This window comes from Rhea americana, unplaced genomic scaffold (assembly GCF_003343005.1).
Source record: "Rhea americana isolate MKP2758 unplaced genomic scaffold, rheAme1 scaffold_239, whole genome shotgun sequence".
Classification (NCBI taxonomy): domain Eukaryota; kingdom Metazoa; phylum Chordata; class Aves; order Rheiformes; family Rheidae; genus Rhea; species Rhea americana.
This window is the reverse complement of record NW_028186356.1, coordinates 1,196,958-1,217,824: the sequence shown is the minus strand read 5'-3', so window position 1 is coordinate 1,217,824 and position 20,867 is coordinate 1,196,958. Positions and strand designations below refer to the sequence as shown.

Below are 20,867 nucleotides of genomic sequence, written 5' to 3'. Positions count from 1 at the left end.
GGGCTGTGTGTGTGTGCCACACACCGGGCTGTGTGCGTGTGCAGGGCCTGCCGCGGGGAGCGAAGCCAGGGCTGTCAGCGCGCCGCGGCAGGGCTCGCTTCGCCCCAGCAGAGGAAGCCTCCGCGAGATGCGGTCGCGTGGGCGGCTGCCGGCACCGGGACATCGCGCTGGAGGGGAGCCGCGCGTGGGTGCCAGGAGCCCCCGGCCCTTGTGGTTAGGGGGTGCCCCCCTGAAGCAGGGGTGCTGCTGGGGGAGAAGCTCGACAGGCACCAAGGGACACGTACCAGGGTGGGGACRTCTGCTCAGGCAGGAGTCTGGCTGCGGAGCGGAGGGGAGGGCGATGGGTGTTGTCTGTCTTGACTCCAGCAAGGTCTTCAACACTTTCTCTCACAACATCCCACAGGCGGGCTCAGGAAGTGTGGGTTACACGAGTGGACAGTGAGGTGGAYTGAGRACYGGCTGAAAGGCAGAGCTCAGAAGGTCGTCATCAGTGGCATGGAGTCTAGTTGGAGGCCTGTGGCTAGTGGTGTCCTCAGAGGGTCAGTACTTGGGCCAGTCTTGTTCCACTCATTCCTCAGTGACCTGGATGAGGGGACAGAGTGCCTCCTCAGCAGGTTTGCTGATGATCCCAAGCTGGGAGGAGTGGCTAATACACCTGAGGGCTGTGCTGCCATTCAGAGAGACCTGGACAGGCTGGAGAGCTGGGCAGAGAGGAACCTCCTGAGGTTCAACACGGGCAAGTGCAGAGTCCTGCACCTAGGGAGGAATAACCCTAGGCAGCAGGACAAGCTGAGGGCTGACCTGCTGGAGAGCAGCTCTGCAGAGCAGGACGTGGGAGTGCTGGTGGACGACAAGTTGACCATGAGGCAGCAATGTGCCCTTGTGGCCAGGAAGGCCAATGGTCTCCTGGGRTGCMTTRGGAAGAGTGTTGCCAGCAGGTCGAGGGAGGTGATCCTGCCCCTCGACTCAGCCCTGGGGAGGCCTCATCTCGAGGACTGTGTCCAGTTCTGGGCTCCCCAGTACAAGAGAGACATGGAGCTACTGGAGAGAGCCCANAGCAATGTGCCCTTGTGGCCAGGAAGGCCAATGGTCTCCTGGGGTGCATTAGGAAGAGTGTTGCCAGCAGGTCGAGGGAGGTGATCCTGTCCCTCGACTCAGCCCTGGGGAGGCCTCATCTCGAGTACTGTGTCCAGTTCTGGGCTCCGCAAGACAAGAGAGACATGGAGCTACTGGAGAGAGCCCAGTGCAGGGCTACGAGGATGACCCGAGGGCTGGAGCACCTGCCCTATGAGGACYGGCTGCGAGAGCTGGGCCTCTTCAGCCTGGGGAAGAGCAGGCGGGGAGGGGATCTTATCAACGCACGCGAAACCCTTCAGGGAGGGTGGCAGGAGGATGGGGCCGGACCCAGATTTAGGTCAGATAGGAACAAAGCGCGCAGCAGCCGGTGACGGGGGAGGAGGCAGCTCGGGGCTCCCACAACGCCTTCCCCGCCAGCGGCCGGGCTTGGGCCTCCGTTAGGGTCGCCCAGCGCTGCCCTTTGCTTTTTTTGCAAAAACCCCAGTGCAGGCGCGTGCTCCCCGCGGGAAAGCGCTTCCCACGGCGAGAGCAGCCATGGCCCCCGGCGGCCAGGAGAAATCCCCACCTTTAGCGGCAGAAACATCCCCRTGATGGGCTTCTGTTTTATTTTTTTTCCCTAAAGAATTGGCAAAAAGAATTTTTTTTTCATTAGCCGAATTAAACCGAACCCGCCGTGGGCGGCGGGGGCTGCTTTGGCAGACTGCTGTCGCACACGACGATGTGAGGCACAGATAACACACAACCTAGCACAGCACATATTTAAATTTGCTGGGGTGACTAATAACTTCACGGTAACTTAAAAAGAAGACAAARAAAAGAGAGAGAGAGAGAGGTACCTGTTTCTTTAAGGGGCGCTGGGTTTTCCCATGGAGTGACTCAAAGTGGAAACTCRCAGTTTTTCTCCGGCAGTTTTTCTCCGGCGGCGGTGGACACTGCGGCAGCGCGGGACGGCGCCCATGGCCTGAGCGCGGCGAGGTAACTCTGCCCCTTTCCGGCGCCCGCGGCCCGCGCGCTCCCTGTTCCTGCGCCGTGGCGGCCGCTGAGCCCGAGCTCCGCGGCACGGGCGCCCGTGGGAACAGCCCCCCGGGGGGGTTGCGGAGGGTTTGCGGGCAATGGGGAGGCCGGCAAAATCTCTTAGCGGGCTGGACGAGAGAGGAGAGCTGGAGGTTTGGTTCACCCCTTAGGAACATTTTCCTAGTGCTTATAACAAAACAAAACAAAAAATCCTGTGTGCAAGATAAGGGCAGGGCAAGAAGGACCACGAAGGTCCCGGTGGTCGGGATGCAGCAGTCCGGGCGTCCGGCGTTGCCCTGGAGCCTCCACAACGCGTTCTGGCTCGCCGTGTCCACCGTGCCGTTCCTCATGGATTTTTTTTATATGGTTATTTTTCATATTACTGGCTTAAGGGGGAAGAGAAACCCCTGCAGAGGCAGCTCTTTGGGGGCTTTTTGCCAAGCGCCGGGGAAGGGCACCTGTGGCTGGGGAAGGCTCTGTGAGAAYGGGACCGCGCGGGATGAGGCAGGGCGAGCCGGGGCCCCGGAGCTGTGCCGGCGCATGTGGCTCCCGGGGGAGCGCCCCAGCTGCCAGCACCATCGGGGACCTCGTTGAGGTCCCGGCTCTTGCAGGCTCTCGTTGTATGTCGGAGGCTCCAGTCCTTTCATCAGCCTTTGCCGCAAGGGCACGTTGGTGGCCCATGGCCAGCTTGGCATCCACCAGGCCCTTCTCTGCAGAGCTGCTCTCCAGGGACAGGACTCGGCACTTCTCTTTGCTGAAGTTCGTGAGGTTCCTCTCTGCCCATTTCCCCGGCCTGTCAAGGTCCCTCAGACTGGCAGCGCACCCTTCTGGTGTATTAACCGCTCCTCTGGCTCTTGTACCATCAGCAAACTTGCTGAGGGTGCACTCTGTCCCCGCGTCAGGCCAATAACGAAGAGGTCAAACTGTGCTGGAGCCAGGGCCGGCCCTGGGGTGCACCACGGCACGTGGCCTCCAGTCCGAAGTCTGGTGGCCGATCACAGCCCTCTGAGCCTGGCAGCTCAGCCAGTTCCCAGCCCACCTTGCTGCCCACCTATCTAGCCAGTCCTTCATCAGCTTGTCTATGAGGATATTCTGGGAGCCTCGATCAAAAGCCTTGCTAGGGTTAAGATAAACATCATCYGCTGCTCTCCCCTCGTCCACCAAGCCATCTTGTTATAGAAGGGCATCGGGTTGGTTAAGCACAATTTTCCCTTYGGAAATCCATGCTGACTGCTCCCAATCACCTTCTTGTCTTTCATGTGTTTGGAAACGGTATCCAGGATGAGCTGGTCCTTCACTTTCCCTGGGATTGTGGTGGGGCTGTCTGGCCTGTAGCTCCCCAGAGCCTCCTCCGTGCCCTTCTTGACAGGCACAGCAATGTGTGGAATTACCAAAACCAGCATGAACATAAAAGTCTTCATGTACATATGAGCAAAGGATTTGAGATGTTTCACAGATGTGAAAACTAGAAGTGTGTCGAAGAATTAGAAAACTGCAACAAGCCCAAAAATTCAATGGAGGCTTGCAAAAAAGGTCTGTGAGGCTGGGCTGTATTTCAGTGTATGATCAAACCCCAGCCTTGGGTCACCCCTTTGTGGCTGTGCTGGTCTCCCCACATCTGTGCATCTCTCCATGAAGACAGTCTTCACAGCCTTGTAGGTCCGTTTTTCCCTCTGAGGGAAAGGCATGATTGTCCCCCACCCATCTCACTAGACCCTTTGGAAGAAGACCAGCAAGAGGAGAAGGTAGAAGAGGTCTCCCTGCGTCGTGGGGTGCAAAAGAGCTCTCCAAACACCTGGAAGCCCTCACCAGCCTCAGGCTCAAACTCATGACAAACTCAGGAATGAGGGACTTCCTCAGGAAAACAGGTTTCTGCACGTGCCCAGCTCTCCCCAGATCGGCGAGGAGCTGCAGGCGTGTCGTGAACTGCATTTCCTTCCAGGACCTTGTGCCTTTGCACCCGCTGGCGCTGCTGCCGCGGGATGACGGGGTGCGAAACCTGCGGTCGCTGCGGATGCTACCAGCAGCTGCTCGCCTCAGGAAGATTCACACCCACAACGCTCAAAACCGAATGTGGGTGCCCAGCCTGAGACTTCTCCAGGAAGGACTCAAATAAYGGCCCGGTGGCCACCAGGTCTTCTGTGTTGCGCTGCAGAGACCCGAAGGTGCCTTGGCCCGTGGAGAGCTTCTGTGAGCTGAAAACGAGGTTTTCTGAGAGCTGCGGCCAGGGGCCTCTGGCAGCCCGCAGCAGCATGGGCTCCACCGGGGTGCCAGCATGGGTGTTTCAGTGTTGGCATCTCCTCCGCGGGTGTCATGCAGGGAAGCCAGTGGCTGGCTCGCGTTATTTCTTGCACCAAAGGCTAACGGCGCTCTCGTTTCCCRCAGGGACTATGCCACCCGCTGCCGCCAGCTGCAGCCCAGGCCATGGCTGGACCCGGTGTGGTGCTGGTGCTCCACATCCTGCTCAGCTTTCTGCCTCGGGGTAAGTGGCCGCAGCGCAGCCTCTGCGTGGCATGATGCTGCACTTGGTGACAGCCRGTGCAGATGCCCCAGAGCTCAGCACGCCCCTCTGGGATTTTATCAGCTGCAAAAATCCTCTCTGTGCCTGCCGTTGTCGTGCACACCGTGCTGCACGCGTGCTGTCGGGGGCCCGAAGGCAGCTGCACCCTTTCCAGGAAGGGCAGATGGAGCCCGATATGCCGGGCTGTAATCTGATGGCAAAGGGTGCCCTGCGCCTCCGCGGCCCACGGGGTCGGGAGCACACCGGCTCTCAAGACTGCGGGTTATTTCCTCTGCTGTCATCTAAGCATCAGAGCAAAAGCTAGAGTTAGGAAACATCAAGTTTCACCATCTGCGGGGATGAGTCACCGCGTGCAGGGGCTGTTTCTGATGGTGCGGGGGGATTTACCTGTGTGCAGAGGGGAAGCGAGGAGGGACGGGTGCCCATGCCGCTGCGTGACCTGCCTGGCCCCATGGCCCCTGGCCCTGTGTCCAGCCCTGGCGCCTGCCCGTGAGATAGACCCGGAGACCAGGCGCGAGCAGGAGCAGCGGGATGTGGGCAATGCAGCACCTGGAAAAAAATAATTTAGCCAGTGCAAAGCAGCATTTTCRCTTTGGGATTGTCTTTTCTGCTTGGAGATGTGACCAGAGCCACATTTTAGCCTCCTAATGTTGGCGCAGGCATCACCATCATAAAGTGCTCCGGACACGTGTGGATAGAGCCCGCTTCGGTGGTGCCCATGGGCGGCAACATCTCCATAAACTGCCTCTCCACCCTCCGCTGCCAGCGGGCCGCCTACTCCATCCTCCTCAACTACACGCCAGCCGCCGGCGTCCTGCGTCCCGTGAACAGCACCACCTTCCAGCTCCAGCTGCAGGACCTGCGCGTGCCCAACTGGATCATCACCTGCGTGGCCAGGTGTCCTAACAGCAAAAACAAGGAGCTGGTGTGCGGCACCCAAGTCCTGGCTGGGTGTAAGTGGGTGCYGCAGGGGGGACGGGGCGCTTCCCCAACCCCTGCCCCTCGGGGACGGTGGGACACCGCTGCTCTCCAGCCAGTGATCACACTTCAGGACATTGGGATGTTGCTTTGAAGTGATTTTTTTTAAACTGAGCAATGTGGAGCTTTGTGGGGGGATTTTTGCAGCCTCTCTGGTGCTCTACAGCTTGAGCTACRGTGCTGGCTCAGCCAGAGCACGTCGTGCTGTGACACAAAGCTCGTCCTCATCCTGGCTTTGCAAACGCATCCTCCCTTGTGCAGGGCTCCCRGGTGCGGGATTTGCATCTGCAGCCAGGGTGCCCTGTCCGCCAGCCTTGCTCTCTTTGCAGACCCGCCGGAGAGCCCGAGCAACCTCAGCTGCGCCGTGCACGAGCACTCGGAGCAGCTGGCGTGCACGTGGGACGCGGGCAAGCCCACCCACCTGCCCACCCGCTACGCCCTCCACYTGCGGAGGTGAGCCGACCCACGGCGCAGGCGCTGCCGGCGTGGGAGGTAAAACTAGGTTAGGCTGGGGGCAAGCGCTGGGACCTGGTAACCCGAAGAACTGGGGCGAAACGTGTGGTCGGGGCAGTGGCAGCCACAGACCGAGATGGAAACGGGGCTGCTCTACTTCGAGTGCCTGGAAATGGGCCCCGTGTCCCAGTTACGCTTTCTGAAACACCTGCCTCGGGTCTGGCGTGCTGAGCGAGCACACGTGCCGGCGCTCGGTTTGCCCCAGTTTGGCTGGGTTTGGGACTTCAGTCAGCAATCCTGAATCCTGTCGGCTCTGCACTATTCATTTCCAAGCAAACTTTACACTGAACCAGAATCGAGGACATAAATTGAAAGGTGATTTCCACACAGTGGCTTGACCTATTTCTGCATTGCTCTGGCCACGTGTGTGTGCAGGAGCCCAGACCAGAGAGCGAGCGCTCCTTGGGGCACAAGCTGAAGACAGGAAAGCTAAGCTTTTCCCCCAAAAACATGCAGTTTTCTCCCACAGGCATTAGCTCCCATGGGCAGGGAGTGGAGAGGAACCTCGGGAATTTCCTGCAGCTAGCAACGCGACTGCAAAATTGTGCKTTAAATTTCACAAAGGTTTTACAGTGAGGCCCATCCAAAGAGATTGGACTGATCTTGCAAGCTTTATTTCCCCCAAGGAGGGACAAGCTTGGAAACCACAGCATGTGATAACAATGCATTTTTTGCAAATGTTTTGCAAAATGTTTTGACTATCTCTAAGCTCAAAGGTTTGTTGAAAGTGTGCAGAAAGGCTGTAGCTATGGATATGGACCTAATGGTTCCCAGTCCTCCTGAAAGTCTGTGCCAGGAGATAAACCCCCCCACGTCAGGCCCCATACTCACTTTGCTCTGCATGCCCGTGTCCTCCACGTCCCAGCCCACGACGCTTCCTGCTGTGCCACGTGCCAAAGCCCCTGTGACAGAAGACATTTACAATTAATCTGACTCAATATCGAAGTTAATGCATTAAATCCAGTAGTGTGTAGGTTTTCATGAGAACGAATGATTAACCGAATGCCTGAGAAGCTTAGCTGGTGGAGCTATGTTCAAATTTTGACTTTTGTAACAAGAAATAGCTGAGAAAGTTCCCTTTCTGTAGAGAAAATGCAAATATTATATGGACATGTCATGAACCAAAGAAAATAATTTTCTAGCTCGCTTTTTCACCGGGGTGCTTTGCTTGCAGCGTGGAGACGGAGGAGGAGGCTGTGTTTGCTGCGGGGCCGGCCCTCGCTGTGCCGCTGAGCGCCCTGCGCGGCGGCAGCCGCTACTCCGCGTGGCTGCAGGCCAGCAACGAGCTGGGCACGGCCCGCTCGCCCCAGCACCACCTTGACCTGCAGCGGCTAGGTACGCTCCGCTTTTTTATTTTATTTCCTAGTATTAAGCGTAAATGCCCCAGCGCAGGTGAGCTGGGCCGGCCAGAGCGCTTGCTGCACTGGTCTGCCCCAGAGGAGCTCCCCAGCTTTGCTTTACCTGTGCCGTTTGCAGCGAGCAGCAATGATGCTGTAGAGCCAGTTCGGACTAAGTTATTGCTAGCGGGCAGCAACACTGCACTGTGATTTTTGAGCAGATAACGTTTATTCAATTCTGAAACCCAGTTACACGTCAGAGCAGGGCTAACGGCTCTGCTCCAACCTGCAGAGCATTGCAGCRGTGCTGAGCAGCGGCACACTGCTGCTGCTCTTTGGGGCTGGCTAGAAGGGGGCTCACCAGTGTTGCTCTTCCCTGCAGTCATCCCTGCTCTCCCRGTCATCACCGGCGTGGAGACGACGGAGGCCTCACTTCCAGACACCATCATCCACTGGAAGAAGCAGACACGGAAGGAGAACGTGCACTGCGAGGAGCGATACCGAGCAGCGGGAGCCCCGGCGTGGCACGTGAGACAGCCCTGTCCATCCCACGGGGTGCTCCCGCGCCCGGCGTGCCCGCTGGCGCCGGCCCACGGGAGCCGGGGCGCCCCTGCCACGGCTGCTCCCTCCCGGGGCACGGGCAGTCGCTTTCTCATGCGCGGCTCCCATGCACCRAGGTGCAACGAGAGCGTCAGGGCTCAAGGCAAAACGACCCGGCTATTTGTCCTGCTCACGGGATGGCTAACAGCACCAGGCCAGTTAACGCAGCCTGACGCTTCCAGGAGCGCTGCTGCTGGGGCAGGGGTGGTTCAGCGCGGCCCCCGCTTCCCTTGCAGGTGCAGGTGCGGGCCGGGGGGCCGGGGCCCCGCACGCACTACGCCCTGGACAGCGACACCCGCTACGAGTTCCAGGTGAGGTGCCAGCTGAGCCCCGCYGGCAGCCCCTGGAGCGCCTGGAGCAGCCCCTTCCTCTACACCACCCCCGAGGCGGGTAAGTGCAGYGCTCCTCTCCTTGCCTTTCGCCTTTCCCAGCGGAGCTGCGCCCGAAAACACCGCCCCGGGGCAATCCGGGGCGCCGGGACCCCCGCGGCTGCCCCAGCGCCCCGGCACCTGGCCAGGAGCCAGAGGGGCTTTGCGAGCAGGCGGACTTCCTTACAGAAAAAGGAACCTGATGCGCTTAGCCACCCTCGGGCAGCTAGCTTTCGTCCCGAAGGCAGCCACCCCATGCAGCGAGAGGGAATGGAGCCGGCGCGGGAACGGGCAGGCGGGCGCAGAGCCAGGCACCACGCGCCCCCGCAGCCCTGCTCGGCTCTGCGCCAGCCCCGCCGGGCCCTTACTGGCGTGGCTCCTGGGCAACAAAAAGTGCTGTTCTCAGTTTCATTTCCTCTTCCACCGGTAAAACTGTGTATCGGCAATCCGCTGCCGCCCCGTCAGTCAGTAGCAGAAAGGGAGAAATGCAAAACTTGGCGCGTTAGACAGCTGGCCACCAGCACAGCGGCGGTCCGCAGCGGCTGCCGGTCCCGCRCGAGGCGTCCCGGCTGCTCGGGGCGCCCCGGGTGCGACGCCGGGAGCCGCAGGCGGATTTCCTGCGCTTTCTCYGAGAACAGCCCCCGCTGCGGTGCCCGACGTGTGGCGGCGCCTGGGCCCGGCCTTCCCGAACGGCAGCCACGAGGTGACAGTCTTGATCAAGGTACGGCCCTGCTGTCGCGGCACCGGCGAAGTCCTCRCTGGCGCTATTGCTGCTGCCTCGAGCGGGAGCAAAGAGGAAGCGGAAAGCGATGCCGCCGGCGCTTCAGCCGTAGCGAGCAGCTTTGGCCAAAGCCGGGGAGACGAGGGCGAAGGCGAGAGCCTGGGGCGCGCCGAGGCCAGCGGTGGTCTCGCAGCCCAGGCGATGCTTTCGCAGCCCCGCGGGACGAGCGTGGGCGCTGCTGGCTGGGGGGCCCTGGGGAGAAGCCAGCAGAGAGGCCGCGCGGCACGCTGCCGCCCCGTCGCCGGCTCCAYGGGGCTGCTTGTCTCCGCTGTCCGCAGCCGCTGCCGCCCCGTGCGGCCCGCGGGAGGATCCTGGGCTACGCTGTGTCCGGGCAGAGCCGGGGAGCAGCACTCGCCCTCTGCAACGCCTCCACCACCGCCTGCCGCCTCCTGGTGCCGCCGGGCATCCGCGCTCTGTACGTGACTGCCTACAACTCCAAGGGCGCCTCTGGCCCCGCCAGCGTAGCCGTCACCCACCACCTCGCCAGGGACGAAGGTAGCATTTTCCACACACCAGTTTTGGTGGAGATCAGTTTGATCAGGATTGAGGAGGAAGAAAAAATTAGCTCATGCATGCATTGGTTTAAAGCAAGGGAAAAGCCCCTGCAAAGCTCTGCCCGCTCCCCCTTCCCAAGGGAAGGCCGGGCAGCACCCCAGAGATGATCCGCAGCTGCGTGTTTCAGGTGTTTGCCTCTGGAGACTGCAGCAGTGAGTTTAAAAAAAAGTGGTGTCCTGCCCGTGCCGGCTGGCCGGGCTGGGGCGCATCGCCGGCACGGTGCTCTGCGCTCCTCCAGCACGCTCGGCACTCACGGGTTAGCTTCTGCTGCCCCTGCCGGAGAAACCGTCCCAGCGACGACAGAGTGACTTGAAATGAGGAGGGAAAGCAGCTGCTGGGCTATCTTGGGTACCCTGTGCCACAGCTGTGGTTTTCCCCACAACCACACTTTCCTATTTTTGAAAATGTCTCTTTTACTGAGCAAGGGGAGGGGAAAGTCCCACTCAAATCAAGGACAAATGGCGTATATGCGTAAAAAGAAACTTCAGAATGTAAATAAGGTGGAAAAAAATTCTCTACTTTTCATACTTATCAGAATCATAGATGCTTCTTGTAAAAAAGACAGAAAACATTCAGACAGGAGATACTGCAAAGCTGAGCATGTGCTTTTGAAGCATGCATGTATATATATGCARACGYGTGTGTGTGTTTTTGTGTGTGTATCTCCATGTCCTAGAATTTCTTTTTYCTTTTTCAGTTCTTAAATACTTGCAGGGAAGACTCAGTTTTTGTCGGCGTGGAGCCGGCCTTTTTGAGTCTTCTGCTCCMAGTAAGAGCGTTCCTGCGGTTCATGTTTGCAGAGTTCCCAGCCCCTGCTGCCGTGAAGGTCCGGCGCGAGGATCAGAGCCAGGTGGCCGTGACATGGCAGCACCCGCGGCACAGCACAAAGCCCCTGCTGTGGTTCATCCTGGAGTGTCTGTCTGCAGCTCGGTATAGCCAGGAGCACCGATTTTTTTGGAAGAAAGTCCCAAAGGAGGACACACTTGCATACATCCAGGGTAAGATATTCCAAGAGTCCCTTTGCTGTTTGGTGCAGTTGGCCAAAAGTGTTATAAAGCCAAAAAATACTGTAAAGCCAAAGTTTCATTTGAAATTGAGCTGCTGCCCCCTTGGTTTTAGAGCCTGTGGCTGGGAAGAGCCCTTAGGGCACATGAGGGAGGGACATGATACAAAACATGCCAGAACAGTTAGCAGGTCATGGTCGCACACGGGAAGCTGCYCGGGAGAGAAGGGATGGAGAAGGAAAGGACAAGTGAGGTGGTACGGCGTGAAACCAAGCTGGACCCATGGCAGCGCGAGTGCAGGAGAGATACCTGTGTGCATTTAAGGATGGAGAGAGCAGGCAGACTACGCCATGCAGCAAGGCTGTGGCCTTAGTGTGTTTCCTCTCCCCACAATGTCCCAAGAGACAAGGTCCTTACTGACCCAGCTTTTGAGTCCAGCAGCATAAAGTTCTCAGCATCTGCCCCATTCAGTTCCTGGTCCTCACATGTTAATTTTAGGTGTTTGTTGCCTTTTGGGTGCTTCCTAGTACTTGTTAATTGGCCAGGCTTTTGCTCTTTCACATATGCTTTTGCTAAATGCACATAGCACAGCCCTCTTCCAAGTCCGTCTATAGTGAGACTTAGCCGGGTCTGTTTGCAAGAAGACTCTGTATTGACAGAAGAAAGATATGGAGCCAAATTAAAATAGGAAAATAACTGCACTAGGCACAAAATATTTGTTTGGCTGCTGAATAGGTGTCACATTACCAGCGACCCACGAAGTAAAGCACCCACCAACAAGTCCCATGAGTCCTGGCCGCAGGATAGGCCAGGCAGGGGAAGGAGTTTCCTTACACCTGGCACAAGAGTGTGAGACTTAATTTTCCCATTCCATACACCATATAACAGCTTTTCTTCAGAGCCTCTGAGCAGACATAGTGTTCATCTTCATCAGTGCTAGTTTAGAAGTCTGGGTTTGTAGTTTTGTTTATTACTATCTCTCAAAAGCACTGCACGGACATGAACTCACTAATGCTCACGGCGAAGCCTGGCCACGTCCCAGCACCTCCGCAGCACCCTGTGCTGCTCTGCGAGTGCAACGTGCCTCACGTAGACCCACCACAGTGACCTGCAGGGACCCCCTGCGGGCAGGCGCTGGGGAGCACCAGCACCCCACAGCCCCTGAGACCAGCGCTGCGGCCGCTTTGGCATTGCTGATTTTCCAGACAGAGGAAAGGAGCGCAGCAAGCTTGTCCTCCATCTGCAACTGGAGAGCTCTCCCGCCCCACCACAGCTTCCCCTGGACTTCCCYTTCCTTTCACTGCTCCTTTAAAATGTGCTTGAGATAATCTATAGCACAAATGGCAGTTTGCAAACACATTTTAAAAGTAAATGTTGCTTCTTTCCAGAAGAGGCAGCAGCGGGAAGCCATATCAATGTGTCGGTATACGCAGTCTACCCAGATGGTGTAAGCAAACCGTGCTCTGGCCAAGGTAAGCACAGTGGTGTGGAGAAATGGCTGCTTGCTGTGGGGAGGCTGCAGAGTTCAGCTTACTGCTACATTTTTGATATTCCCACAGTTTGCTAGTTTTGTAGAGATTTTTAGATGTAGAAACAAAGAAGTAAAATCTACCAATTTTCTCCTGCCTGCCATGAACCATAGAGAAAAGCACGGCTCCAGAAGGAAACCTCTTGACTGTAGGACATGTCAAAACAGATTTTATCAAAACATCTGTATGAAAGTCTTCTCCAGTTGATATGCTTTGTTGTTCCTGCACAAAGATCTCTGATGAACATGAGATTCGCTCTACAAAATATACCAATTGAGTCATCAGTCTCCCGTTTGTACTGAAAAGATCAAGTTGCTGCTTCTTTGTCACATTTGGCAAAAAAATCTTAYAAGAAAACACGACATATTTTTTTTTCAGAGAGCAGGAAAAGCRTAACTTTCTTTTCTAGAGCAAGAAYGAGGCACGCTTCAGTTCTGGAAGCTATTTTAGATAGGATGTTGCATGGGCCAAGTTAAAAAGGAAAATAAGGACTATGCATCACTTCCAGCATCTACCTTGATCACCTGGAAGGCATGTCCTGCACTTTGCAGGGCACTATATGCATTAGCTTTTATAGTCCTCAAGAGCTGGGCGTACTGAGATTATTGAACTGTTTCATCCTGCTGTTGGCCCTTGCCTAGGTAAACCAGGTCAAGCCCTTTACAGCTCAAAGCCTSTGAGTGCTAAGGACACCTCCCAGCACCACAATACCTCTTCCATGGACACCACACTGCAGAGAAAACCTGCGCAGGTGTGGACTCTGCACAGGGTGCCCACCACATCCCAGTCCGATTGTCTGGATGAACAGAGAAACTCTCTGACATGAGGTTAATGACAATGGCATGTGTTCCCCAGGAACAGATTTACAGCACCTTTTCTCTCCCAGAGCCCACTGTAGCTGCAGGCAACGATAGCACCTTAGGATATTATTAGTTCACAAAATCACTGTCTCGGTGGTGTGAATATATTATTTGAAGCTGTTCACATACTTCCTCTATGACAAACTGTCTCTGTCTTTCTGGCTAGGAGCTTTCTTAGTTTTGAGTGTGGTGGTTATTCTATTTTTTCCAAGCAATGGAAACAACATCCAGTAAATATTCCCGGTCAGTTGATCCTTGGCTGTTAAGGGCTGTCTGTTAGCTCTGGCTGTTTACTGTTCTCCTCAAAGACAAATAGACARTTTTCAGAGTGGCAGTCAAAGGGGAGATCTGGGTTTAGGCACCTTCAGCTCTGGTGACAGGATGCCTAATTTGAGTCCTGGTCCTGAAACAGAATCCAAGGCCTAAGCCTTGGTACTAGAGCTGTGCTGAAGGGGGAAGGGCTAGGTGTGTCAAAGGGAGGATCCTATAACCTTGACAGTTAGCCATTAGCCAAAACACCTCAGAGGAGCAGGCCCCAGAAAGACCTGGGTTCTCTGTCTGGTTTCTGGGTCCTGGTGGGGTTTAGGTAGGATCTAGSTTTCTAGATCAGGGTAGGCCTGGCATGGAAAGGCAATGATGAAGCTCATACTTGTGACAAGAGGTTTAAAATGCTTCAAAAGCACTAGCATGACCAACATCTTACACCCAGAATAAAATCCTCCAACTCAGCCACTTTTTTTTTGTCATGGAATTGTGTTACAGGTTTGGCTAAAGCAGCTGTAGCATTACCCAGTCAGTTCAGGTCAAAGACTAGTGCCATGAAATGTAATTTGACACTGGGGCACACTGATATTGGCACATATTCTCATCTACAATACTGGATAGGCAGAGCACTTCAGAGAGGAATAAACTACATTTGGCCTCAGAAAACAGTGACAAAGATGACTTGTGAATAGCTGTATGAAGAAATGAAGGCCATTCTCCTTTGGCACAAAACAGCTCTGGGATGGTGCTCATTTCTGTTCAGTTCCCAGTTTCCACATTTTCCACATTTAACTAAGCTCTGTGTTTTGAAAGCTGCTCTTATACTCCTTAAAGCCCTGTGAATTCCARAAGTTTTTCACTCATTTTCATCTGAAGCTATCTAAACTCACAGATTATTACATCTGTTGCAGAGATCAGTGGCTGAAGTCAGGCAGCTTGTGCTGTAGAGAACATTATGCTGGACAGTCTCAGTTGTCGCAGCCAGCTTTAAGCTYTGTGATTGTTTGTAGACTATGACACTATCTGCTATTCTTATTAATACCAATTGTCTGCTTAAAAATACTCAGGCATCCTGCTTAAAAATACTCGGCCATCTGCTGCTGGAGCAAACAGTTCTGTAGGACCTTGCTATCCTCTCACATCCCGCAGGGTGAGCAGTGCCCATGGTGCCATGGGAGCAATGCTTTTTTACCGCCTTTGACCACCGAACAGAACAGATCCATCCCTCGGGAGCAGGGTGAGAGGTGGCCTCGGGGAAGGCCCAGACAAGCAGATTCACTGACTGTTGGCAGCAGCAGTTTTTGGTTAGCCGCAGTGCACGTCCCTGCACAGATGTTACGGTTTGAGCCACATGATGGCACCATTCTGCGAGGGCCACGCTTTTCATTCCTGTCCTGCTGGCAAAGGCTCACTACTGGGAACAGAGAGGGGTTTATAGGAAGTAACAATATTTTTCCCAAAACAATCAGTCAGGAATATGGAGGAGCTTTCAGGCATGCAGCTGTGGTTTTTCGTAAAGTATTTCGATCATTGTAATTCTAAAGTTGCATTTGCAACTCTTTCCTTCCCAAATATTCCGGTATTAGCAATTTGCTAGGTTGCTGCCACTGTAAGCTGTATTTGCAAGGATGCCTCTACTAAAGTCTTTGTTTTCTACAGGATCAGTGCAAAACCTGGCCTCACTGAAAGACCATCCTTGACCCAGGGCCTTTTCTGTAAGAGCAGGGGCACACCAAGGGAATTACTTTATATAACCAGGAAAGAGAGCTTGCTGCTTATTTTAGCAAAAATAGGCTTCTTGCCATGCGGACACTTTAGTTGCATATATTCCCTTTTAGCTCAGCCAGTCAGAGAAAATGACATTACTGGAAAATTCAGTCTTGTGGGGTTTGGACACTTTGGGAAATAATCCATAGGTGCTCTTGCAAAATGACCCATGATTAGTCAAGGAAAMTAAATTTTTGTTCCAAGTACTCAGGGGAGGGAGGTTTTTCATAATTTATGTCATGGTTTCATCAACATTTAGTTTTATGATAACACTGAGAATAGATTTTGTGGAATCTAGTTAATATCTGGAGTTACTAATTTCTTTAGGGGGCTTTATTTTTCTCATTATATCATTATTTATTTCTAAGTAATAGTAACAAAATAAAGATAACCAATAGCTTCTACTCTACCTGCTGTATGTTCTCTAAAGGAAGTTACAGGCTTTTTTTTGCTCTCTCGGCTTAAGTCTTTCCAGAGGAACAGTTCCTGGACAGCACCTACAGTCAGATTTCCTACGGTAAGAAGACAATATTTCACACTTGGTAAGCAAGAGTTCCTTCTTGACCAGCAGCAGCAGCTTYAGCCAGAGCAGGGACTGCAGTGTCTGGTGATTTAATTACGGGGAAGATCTGTCCATTATGCTTTGGAGAGATCAGAGGCAGAAAAGCAATGTTCTACTTGACTAGGAAATGAGCTACAGGACAAGAAAGGCTGCAGTACTCTCATTGTTGGTGGAACCTGCATAATTTTTATCTTTAAGTTTTGATATCTTAAGAGACATATAATAAAATGTACATTACAACAAATAAGAGATAAGAAACCAAAGAAAATATACGATAGTGTTTTCTGATCACATAGGYAGCTATATTGGCTCAGCCTTTTTCACCTCGCAGTCTGAGCTACAGACTCATTTAAACGTTCCCGTATAGCTCTAATTTCAGTTATGCTTCTGGTTTGCCTATCTTCTGGTAAAGATAATGTTATTATTTGCTTCAGTCTTTAAAAGCAAAACCAATGTAAACTTAAGAATACACTTAAGCATTTCTGGAAGCTGATACTACATAGGAAATGGTTAAATACATAACCACACTTCTTAGAATTACTTGACTGAAAAATCCTGTGTGCGTGGCAGTATGTCCAACAGGTCAGAGAGGCAAATAGGCAGCAGCGTGCCAAAAACCGGGCAGGCTGTTGGCGCCTGCCGCCATCACGAAGGCTCGGAGTATAAGCTATGCATGGGACAATGGTTTTGGTTTTGGTTTTGTTATTGCTTTGTCTCGTTAACCGTGAAGCAAGTGGCCAAATTAAGCACTAATGACTACTTTTTCAAAGATCTCGACTGCGTAGATYGCTATAAGACTGGGTAAGCCAGTGGAGCAGGGCTTGCCACCAGTGCTACTGGCTGTAAGGCATGGCTGGCCAGCACAGACCCCCGTCCAGGGCCTCGTCCAGGGGCATGTGTGACCTTCACTTTTAGATAAATGTTGTTTGTTCATTAAGGTATTAGGTTTACAAATGTAAGTATACAGCAACACCAACAGATGTGCAAGGAGACTCTTGGAGTTCAGCATGAACATTCATGTATGTAAAATTACTTGCATTTATGAGTGAAGATTTGGCCTATTAAAAATGTCTTTCTGAAAATGAAGACTACCTAATTAACCTTTTCCTTTTTTATCCTTTTTCAGATGATGACATTGGAGTTTTTTTGGGGCTGGGTGTCAGTGTGATCATATTATCAATTGTTTTCGTAATTCTGATGTTTAAAAGGTCAGCTAGAAAGAGGTATTGCTTTCTTCACAGTTTTTTTCCTAATTTCCAACAAATTACTTTCTTCCATAATAGCCTAAAATGAATTAAAGAAACTAGTCCTTTTCAGTACAACCCATTAATCATATTGCTATGTCAAAAGGCGTCTTCTATACGATCTGAAGAACAAAACATAACAATMATTCCTCTGTAAAGGCCAGACTTAGGAATATGTGATATATTATTATATGGATATCAGGGAGTAAAAAGCAAAGAGGAAAAACTTAAACTTCTTTAGGTAATTATCATACTAGAGATCATTAACTTACCTTTAAATCATGAGAGGAACTTCTCTCTGGGTAAGTTTGTTGATCAACCCCTCACATTTGGACCCTGAGAGACAGGCAGATGTTGGAAAGTGCAAGAGAAAAACTAAAAAGGGAGAACATTAACATAGTTATTTTTACCAAAGACTGCCTCATACCTAGTTCACAAGGCACCCTCTCTCCAAGGGGTGTTCTCCCCCACTTTCTCACTGCCAGAGCAGGTCCCCAGCTTTAGCCTGGGGGGTGCCACCAGCAGCAGCCCAGGCAGCAGCAGTTCTTGGTGGTGGCCAGGTCAAAGGGAGGCTGTCCCCAGCCATGTGACCTGCACAGATGCCACCTCCTCAGCGACCTACCTGCCCGTTGCACCGCCACTGGAGGCCTTGGACCTTGCAGAACAACGGCTTGTGCATGACAAATGATTTCCTTTTATTTTTATTTTCCATTTACCTGGAATATTGATTCAACCATTTCTGTTACTGATATGAATCCATAGGAAATGATTACCTCTGTGAGGCTGGCTGTTGGATGTTCCTGATAGAACAAGAAATAGAGTGGAGAAGACCTGGAGCTAGAGGATGCTGAGGCATCTCACCATCAGTGAAAGATATCTCTTTCACTTCCGGATGCTAGTCTCATAATTGTGAAACATGAGCATTTCAGCATGAGCAGAGAGTATGTACTTTCTCAGGAACACAGCAACGAACTGTAACATCAGCAGAGCTTAGCCAAATTAAAATTTCTTGCAAAAAAAAAAATAATTTCTGCAACAGTTTAGATTGTAGAAAAATCAAGGTTGCTCCCTGAGTTTAGCTGGGCAGGCTGAAATGTGGGAGTAAGAAACCTTGCTGACATGTGAGTAGCAGCCAGTGAGTTAGGCTTGTTCTCGTCACTCCTGCAAGCATCAGGCATTTCCTGGCTGTAGGTCAAAGCTTGAATGGGGAAAGCTGCCCAAAGAGGGGGTAAACTGAGGCTTCCAAGCCATCTGCAAAGGCCATGAGCAGTGCATAAACTTTGTGCTCTCTCCTTGTCTGGGGACTATTTCACCCAGAACAAGCAAGTAAGTGACTAATAAAATGGACTAACATTGTGGGTTTTTTCTTTCTTTTTGGTAAAGAATTAACACAATAATTATGTCGCTAATGCCAAAGTGGCTGCTTGAAGATTTTCCCCACATGGAAAACAGCAATGTGATAAAGTCATTCCAGGTAATCGCAACATTATGTCCCAGTTTGTTTTCACTTGCCTATATGTAGATTTAACAAACAAACAAAAACAACAGGATGCCAAGAGCTGCAACAAACATGTCCGGCTCTAAGTGGGAAAATTCTCCCTGTGCCCAAGGGGTTTCTGGCAGTGACGGTCAGCATCCTGCCRTGGGTCCAGAATGAGCATCAGAATGAGCTGGGTGGGAACCGGCCTCAGCGCTGGGGGACTAGGCACCGACTGGGGAATCAAATGCTGGGCATTTACAAGGTGTTTCACCTAAGGGAGCCCAGCTGAGCTGTCACCACCCCTCTTCTTCCTTGTGAGACTCTAATGATATCTCTCACAGATCTGCCAGTTTGCTTTTACAATTGTTATTTTTTTCTAGGAAAAGAGTGAATTCACATGTAACAGCTTCAGTGAACCATTCTTGGATAACAGTGATCCCACAATTACAGAAATAGAGGAGATGTTGGTGCATGAGGAATACACGATTGTGGATATCAGAAAGAAACACAGCAAAGCAGTCCCTGAGAAGGCGGCGTGCCTGCAGAGCTCCGTGCCGGCCAGCGGCACAGCCACTGAACTGATCAGTGACTACAAGCCTCAGCTTTCTGATGGGAACCCACTGGGATATGTAGCTGCCAACATTTACCAAACACAGTCCCACACACTGGCTCCAGAACCAGAGACTAATGTTTTCTTCAGGGATTATACGAGTCCCATTACTTACTTGTGGAATGCTGAAGGAACAGAGCAGCATGCTTTTCTGCTGGAAAAGATTAATCTAATTTTAAATAACAATAGAAGTGGGCAAAGTAATGCATTTGACTCCACACAGGAAGAACAAAATACCCTTTTGGAAAACCAGTGGGAAAACACACTGTCYAGTGAAAATGCTCAAGAACAAACGTTGGTCCCAGATGAGTTGGTCTCTTGCTTGAGAACAATGAATGAAGAATCTATGGATATAAAGATCTGTTTTCCACAAAGCATTGGAAGATTATTTTGCGAAAACTTACAATTGTGATAAAAAAGTGTTATTTTATGACYACATATCACCCTTTGAGATTTGCAACATCAGAGCTGGAACAAACCTCAGAATTGGAATTGCACCTTCTTATTTGACTCCAAATAATTTTGGATGAGTGAAACACTTTGGCCAGTAAATCATTAATGGTTTGAAATTTTAAACTTGGGTGACCCTGCTTTTGCAGGCRGGCTGGACTAGATGGTCTCCAGAGGTCCCTTCCAACCTCAACTATTCTGTGATTCTGTGAACTTAGCTCATATTCTCACAAGCATAAGAATGTAAATTTGGATTCCTATAAGAACTGAAATACACAGCAGGTGATTTTTACAATATATATTATGCACCAATTATTATTCTAAATCATTCTCTTGTTAAATATTTGCAACATTTCATGCCTGGAGCTGATTTCATTTAGAGATGGATAAAATGATCTCTTAGATATTTTGACTGATGTGTGTAAAATATCTTGGGGTCCCTTACAATGAACAGACACTACACTGAAAATTATTTAGATATCATACAGCAGATGTGGATGCCAAGAACATGGAAAGAAATCTCCGCTGTATGACAAAGTAATCAAATTTCATTTTCCCTTCCATTCAGTAATAAAAAATACATCAGACAAGAACAAGCCTTCATCGTGTTGTCTATCTTGTTGACTTAAAATATCTGTCTAAATTTGCCACAGGACAGATTCTTCATTTTGGGTTGAAGATTTATCGTCTTCTCACACCTCATATCATATCAGCCTGTCAGAGTTTCAGCTTGACTGGTCTGCGTGAAGTGGGGCATGGCACAGAGGAACAGTATTTCTTAGGCACATGCCAGGGACCTGGGTTTATTTGAAAACCAGATAATGCAATACACGATTCTTTTTCCTGCTGAGTGCTCTTGAAATCTTACCGTTTAAAAGCCTGCCCAGGACATTAAAGGTGGTCTCGTCAAATGTTCCTGAAGCACCCAGAAACTCACTAACTCACTGGAAATGTGAGAGGTTGGATTACATGTCTAGTACTTATTTAACTTAAGAAATCTAAACTTTTTTTTGAGGAAACAACCTAAAATGTTTTTAAGGAATATAAGCATGGAAGAGGTTTACTATACTCTGTAAAATGTCTGAGCATCCTATTGAAGAATGCTCTCCATAATGTTTGTTCTACCCGTCCTTTCTTCCCACCTCGTTGGTTAGAGCAAAGGCCGGCTTTTTGTATTCTGGAGCTGCAGGAAGATGAGGTAAGGGAATACGAATGCAGTACCGCACAGCCCTTACTGCACAGCTGTCCCAGGGAGCTCGCCATAGAGCACAGGAGGGYGCAGGCCGCCCAGCCACCCCAGGGCCACCCCTTCAGTGGTGATGAGCCCGTTTCTGTGGCCCCTGAGCCGGACTC

The 20,867-nt window shown here is 51.7% G+C and overlaps 1 protein-coding gene across 1 annotated transcript; it reads left to right on the top strand.

The window, feature by feature from the left end:
- The first annotated feature begins 4,515 nt into the window (after positions 1-4,515).
- IL23R (interleukin 23 receptor) lies at positions 4,516-19,476 on the top strand. The gene is made up of 14 exons (XM_085306346.1): positions 4,516-4,573; positions 5,272-5,565; positions 5,920-6,043; positions 7,278-7,438; positions 7,823-7,968; positions 8,283-8,430; positions 9,047-9,129; positions 9,468-9,684; positions 10,545-10,742; positions 12,137-12,220; positions 15,635-15,685; positions 16,857-16,953; positions 18,358-18,448; positions 18,835-19,476. Exons 1-14 carry the CDS (start codon positions 4,516-4,518, stop codon positions 19,474-19,476), a joined length of 2,394 nt encoding a protein of 797 aa, XP_085162472.1.
- The last annotated feature ends 1,391 nt before the right edge of the window (positions 19,477-20,867 follow it).